The sequence below is a fragment of the Chanodichthys erythropterus genome, chromosome 17, assembly GCF_024489055.1.
Source record: "Chanodichthys erythropterus isolate Z2021 chromosome 17, ASM2448905v1, whole genome shotgun sequence".
In the NCBI taxonomy this organism is placed as follows: Eukaryota; Metazoa; Chordata; class Actinopteri; order Cypriniformes; family Xenocyprididae; genus Chanodichthys; species Chanodichthys erythropterus.
Genome location: NC_090237.1, coordinates 37,553,406 through 37,559,939, shown reverse-complemented (window position 1 = coordinate 37,559,939; position 6,534 = coordinate 37,553,406). Strand labels below are relative to the sequence as shown.

At 36.0% G+C, this 6,534-nt stretch overlaps 1 protein-coding gene across 1 annotated transcript; it reads left to right on the top strand.

The window, feature by feature from the left end:
- Positions 1-4,902: 4,902 nt before the first annotated feature.
- On the top strand, positions 4,903-5,847 carry LOC137005249 (olfactory receptor 52K1-like). Its single transcript, XM_067366064.1, has one exon. It carries the CDS (start codon positions 4,903-4,905, stop codon positions 5,845-5,847), a length of 945 nt encoding a protein of 314 aa, XP_067222165.1.
- Positions 5,848-6,534: the final 687 nt, after the last annotated feature.

Genomic DNA, 6,534 nt, shown 5'->3' with positions numbered 1-6,534 from the left:
ATATCGTGTAAAAGTACACAGCCCACTTTGTCTGAATGGAGGTACTGAAACGCCTCAGAGCTTTTCAGGTTATTAATTGCATTCCCATCCACCGCCATTGAATCAATAAAATAAGAAAAGATCTTGGATGTTGTTATGCTGGGCCATATCGACATGTTGTCCGCCCATGATGTTACCTTACTTGGATGCGGAATGGTCAAAACACCATTTTTAACAAGCTTTTCGGTCGAATGTTGCCATTCCAACGCCATTTTTGCACCACTACTCAGCCTGCGCCGGAAATTCTTGGCAGAAACAGGAAGTAAACCGGAAGTGCCCGGGAAACTTGTCTATAGACCCTTTTACAGCCCACGTGATCAAATAGTTGCGCGCGCATTTTGGCAACGGAAGTGGTGTTGTTGCCTATTGGTTTTAACGTGTTAGCAACTCTGAAAGTTTTCAGGGCTCTCAAGTGTAACGCACTAAGCGTGACAGTCACTCATTTCGGTCTTTTGTCACGCACTCCCGCCACACATTGTATTTCTCACGCAGAAAAACAATTTTTTATATATTTAATATGCCGCAGCGCCGGGCAGGAATCAAGCGCGTCTCCCCTGGAGTAGCCTGCCACTTATCAGCCAATCAAAAAAAGAAAGAGGGTACACAGTAGCCAATCAGAAAATAGCACTATTGTATCTGGGTAAGATTTAACGCAACAGCCAATGAAAAAAAAGCATATCCTGGAATTGTTCGCCATCATCCTCATTCACCCACAGAGGAAAACAGCTCTGAGCATCACTTTGAGCACAGAATAAGTCATGATCTCATATTTTAATGTTACAACAAATTCACAGCTTGTTTGACACAAACAATGACAACTTGACTGCTGTTAGAGAATGTTTCCCAGATAATCAGCATCAGGTTTTCATGAGTGTCTGCTTAGTCAACAGTTTTACAGCCTGTTCACTGAAAACACCTGATCAGTAGTCTAGACCTAGTTATATTTTTGCTATCACACGATGACTGACATTTTGTCACATTAAACATCTCTCTCTCCAAATAGGCTTAATAATTTTGGTAGCACTAAATAAATTATAGTGTATTACATCGTCGATGTTATTGGTCACTTTAAAAATCATGTCATGTTGTTGGATATTTGTCATTCTAGTCTTTAAAACTTGAGAGCCCTGGTTTATGTATATATATCTGGCCACTGTATTTGGCCATCTGCTAACGTCTTCTATCCACTCAACTACACGGATCTGATAGCCGGATACCATTTGATAAAGTCAACTTTTTAAAATAACTTTATCTGTCTGTGTTGCTTAATCCGCTCGCGAAGCTGTAGATATATATATATATATATATATATATATATATATATATATATATATATATATATCATATTCGGAGTTGCTAACACGTTAGAACCTATGGGGAACAACATCACTTCCGTTGCCAAAATGCGCGCGCATACGTTGCAACGTCATCATTGTGTACAAACAGTAAAAGGGTCTATTATATATATATTATACTTTATATTAAACAAAGTAACAAATGCGCTCAATTCAGATGGAGGGAAGGAAGTAAAGAATGGAGGACATAGAGGAAAGCCTGTATTGTAGTGGTTTAGACTATTTCAAAGAAAGAAAATCACATATGTTGGTTGTGTTTTCTGCTGAACTGACATATTTGCCAGCTATCGAGGCGGTAGATATTATCAACACCTTGTCTTCCAGAAATCCTTCTACTCCAAAAAACAGATGAAATGAAAGCGTGCAAAAGTATGGATGCTTACAACTTTTTTGTTAGCATTTGGGTCAGCGACCTCGGTATCAAGGTGCTCCACAATGACAATCGCTTGGTTTTTGTCTGTATGAGCAAAGGCACTTGATCTTCTGTTGTATTTTGCCAAAGAAAAACACTGAAAACGAACTAAATTCTGACCGGAACGTAACCAGAAATGGAAACAAAATCAAATTTAATCGTTCTAAACAGAAACGCTAATTTGAAATGGCCATTAACTGGTTAATAACATTATTTTATCGTTCCGTTTAATATTTTTATTTGGCTGTCAACCAATCACGAGTTCAAATAGTACAGCTGCAAATGTGACGCTGACGCATCCAACGTGAGTGAAACGCCCGCGCTGACGCGCTCAGCCCAGCTGTCAAGTCATCATAGGTTAGGTATGTCACAATAGCATTGCCCTGGCATTAGTTTTTCCGATGATATATGTCACCAACCGTCAAGTATTAGGCCTACATTTAAGTGAAAATGAATGTCAAGTAATATGCAGCTGGTTACAGTGCGTTTTGAAACCAGCGAAAATTGCAGGATAGTAGGCTACAATTTTCAACGTCACATCATCTGCAGCACTTCTGTGAACACGCACGGCGCTGTCACTGGGGCTGTACCCTAAGGTACAAAAGTGAAAAGGTAGCCTACATCTTTGTACCTTACTTACCCCTAAATGGTGCATTTTAGTACCTTAAAGGTACATATTAGTACTTAAAAAGGGGATATTTATACCTTAAAGGTACATATATTAGTACCTTTTTTACCTTTGTGCCTTAGGTACAGCCCCAGTGACAGCACCGTACCTTTTTTTTCTGACAGTGTGGAGAAAACTAGGCCTACCTACATAACACATACAATAAAAGGGAATATTTAGGCCTTTCAGGCTACGCGAAATATTTCACTTAAATAGCCTAATTAGGTCTACAGATTAACAAAACGAAAGTTGTTATTTGTGGCGCACTCCAAAGATCTAGGAAAGGAAACAGATATTCTGCTATTATTTTAGTGTCTTTTGTAAATGTATGAATGAGGTCTTGCTTTTACCTGTATGACCATAAATTACGGAGACAGTTTACTGTCTTATAGAAGGAAAACAAGTGGCCGCGCCCACGCCTCATGCGCGCGCACACAAATTCTTGCATTGCTTACTTGATATCGCAACCTGCTAAATATTAAAATAAAATACAATCAACCAAACGTTACACTGCTCAATTCAATTCTGTAATACAATCTGCCGTTTACCACCTGTGACCACCGCCTCACTGTGCTGTTATATGTGAAGGATGATGTTTTACGTCGATAATGCGAGTTAAGTAAAAGCTCATATATGTTTCTTGCCTTGAATAGCTTTTTTTTTTTTTTTTTTTTTTTTTTGAATAGTTTTTAAGCCCTGGCAGGGAAGTGAGTCCATTTAAAGGGAGTGATAACAAAGTAGTCCAGAATTTTTAGACAGAATAAGGCATATCATTACTAATTATTCCATATTTTCAAAATTTCTTACTCCAGTTGGAACAACAGACTGATAAATTTGACAAGACAAAGCAAATAACTCCAATCTTATCAATCAAAGTCAGTGACTCGTCTGGTTTTGTTGCCATGTGTTCGATGGGTATGGCCCTACTTTGCAGAATCTGACATTTCTTTCTAACTATTCCAATAACCTTTTTGACATGAATACGCACATTAGCTATTTCTCTAGTTTGTTCCACCTCATTTGCTGACAACTGTCTTTTAGTGGCAAAACTTATTACCTTGTTGCTCATGTACAGTAACATCTCTGTCTTGTCCTCTTGCTCTGGGTTTTCAGCTGACTCACAGAGATCCAGCAAGGCCTCTGCAGCTTCTGCGCGTCTATGTTGATCCTCTCTGTTCCTTTAAGCAATGCTTCTGACATGGGCTTACATTTCTGATAACCGATGAGAACTGTTAGAGCCCAGTCTACAGACTCAACATGATTTAAAGCACTAGGGCTTATATCTAAGTATTAACTAACCTTGGACAAAGTGGTCACTGCACATACAAATGACTCCACTCCTCCTGACCACAGACACAGGTTATCAAGACACTTTTTCCTATGTTTTTCAGTAAATTTCCTGAAATTTCCCCCCTTATGAGCAACAACTTTTGGTGCACCATCCATAAACAATTCAAAACATAGGCAATTTGAGTTTCTGTTGAGTTGTGCAAGAATTCAGAGAGTAAACATAACAGGAGTGAGTTAAGTTCGGTTTCCAGTGAAGAATCCAGCACATTGTAGGCAATGGCTACTGCAAAGAATTGTAAATACAAAGATTACACTGCTATGGATAAACTAAAAAAAAAATAAAAAAAATAAAAAAAATAACCTGTGTTTGTAGTCTCCTTTTTTTTTCCCTCCATAAGGCTAAGGGATGGGGAAAAAAATGAAAAATTAGTTAATTTGGAAGAAGTGGAAAAGGCAACATGTTCTGGCCAACCAACAGTATAGGTGAGAAGGTTGTTGAAGTGTTCAATTTGTACCATAATGTTGTTTAAAGAGATAGTGATAAACCTATTGCAATAACTGTTTTGTTAACCCTCTGTCGATTCAACTGTCCGTGGGCTGGGATACAAAAATGCATAAGTACAATCTGTAGTTTTCAGGAAAATCCTGGAAGCAGTCAAAAGTTTTTTGGCTGAAAATAAAGGAATTTCTCAATCAAGGAAGTACAGAGAAAGTAAACATTGTTCATTTAAACATACTACTGACACTGTAACAATTCAAAGTAGGTTGAAAATCAGTGAACTTACACTTTATGTGATTTACATCCATTATCTATTGCCCGTTTTTTTTTTACTTAATGAATAGCAAATATAATGTGGTCAATTCCCATGTGTTCTGTTGGTATAGTGATCCATATAGTGACAGTAGCTGTTATATAAACTGCTTACAGCTAATTCAGAAGTTGCCTCAGATCAATGGCAACAAGTTCTCTTCACTTTCGCCTTTGAATTTTTCTCTCTTGATTTCTACTTTAAAAAATATTAATGGACTACACTGGACTGAGGACTTAAAAAACTATTTAATGCTTTATTCTTCATATAATGAACAACTGAATCCATATATTTATTTTTAAGTGGCTATTTCGTTGTTTTGACCAGCAAATGGAAAATGGAACCATGCCTTCATATTTTTACTTCACTTTATTCAAGGAGTTTGTTCACGTGAAATATCTCATCCTAATATTGATACTTGCAGTTTATTTAGCAATTATATTATTTAATGCCATAATTTTTTTTGTGGTGTTTAAAGAGAGATCTCTTCATGAGCCAATGTACATACTGATATCTTGTTTGTCTGTCAATGATCTCTATGGCTCAGCTGGTTTCTTCCCTAGGATAATGGTTGATCTCCTTTCTGATACAAATACCATTTCTAGGCCAGCATGTTATGTTCAGATTTTTATCATTTATTCTTATGCAATATCTGAATATACAATATTAACTCTGATGGCATATGACAGATATGTTGCCATATGCAACCCTTTAAAATATCATAAAATTATGTCATTAAAAGTAACAGCACTGTACATGGCAATAGCATCACTTTATGCAGCGTTTTCTATGGGTCTCATTATTCTCTTCTCAGCCAGGTTGCCTTTGTGTGGGACTGATATAGCTCGACTGTACTGCTCTAACTGGTCTGTGGTTCGACTCTCTTGTGGGACTTCAACTTTGAGTAACAACATAATTGGATTTTTTGCCTCAGCAACAACAGCTTTTCTCCCTGCCTTCTTCATTTTATATACTTATGTCAGAATTTTGGTCATTTGTCAAAAAAGCTCCAAAGAATTTAGGGGCAAAGCATTACAAACATGTCTTCCTCACATTATAAGCTTTCTGAACTACTCTATTGCATCATTTTGTGACATTGCTCTAAGTCGATATGATTCAGACAAATACAAGATTGTGGCTATAATTTTTTCAGTGGAATTTCTTGTTATTCCTCCTGTTCTCAATCCTCTTATTTATGGCTTAAATTTGCCAGAAATTCGCAAAAACATTCTATGTTTGTTTCAGCGGTCAAAAATTGCCAATTTTCCAGAATAAGTAATTAAAGGAGAATATGACATATAAAAAGCTACTTGGTTTTACAGTGTTTTTTTTTTATCATAAAACTTAATTCCCTGAAATGATTTGTTTAGTGCTATATGATGAGGCACATTGTTTTCTCATGTAACATATACTTCTTATGTCATCATAAAACAAGTCATCATCTCCTTGATGTTCTGTAATAATCTCCAATTTAATATTCAATAAAATACTTATTGAATTTTCTTATTGCAAGTTTCCTTGTTACCTTGTTACTCAACACTGTGCATTTTAATATACTGGGTGCAATTGAATATATTTTGCTGTTATTTGTTATTTGTTAACATGCTTTTGTCTGAACTGTGTTTGAATCTTTTTTTTTCTTGCTTGAAGTATTGTACTGTATGTCGGCAGTTAAATTTTGGAAGTTTAATAGTTAAATTATATAAAAAAATAAATGTATAGAAAAACTCTATAAAACTATACTTGTTTTAATATTCTGTCCTTAGGTATTGTATTTACATGGGCATGTGGGAATAGTATGCAAAAGTTGTAAAAACTTAAAAGTTTAAAAAGTTTAAGTTTTTTCAACTTGTCGTATTCAGTTTATACAACAAAACGTTGAGAAAACTCAAAAATCTGCTGAAGTTTGTTGCCTTAAACTTTTAAGTTTTCTCAAATTTTGATTTTTTTTTTTTTTAAGTG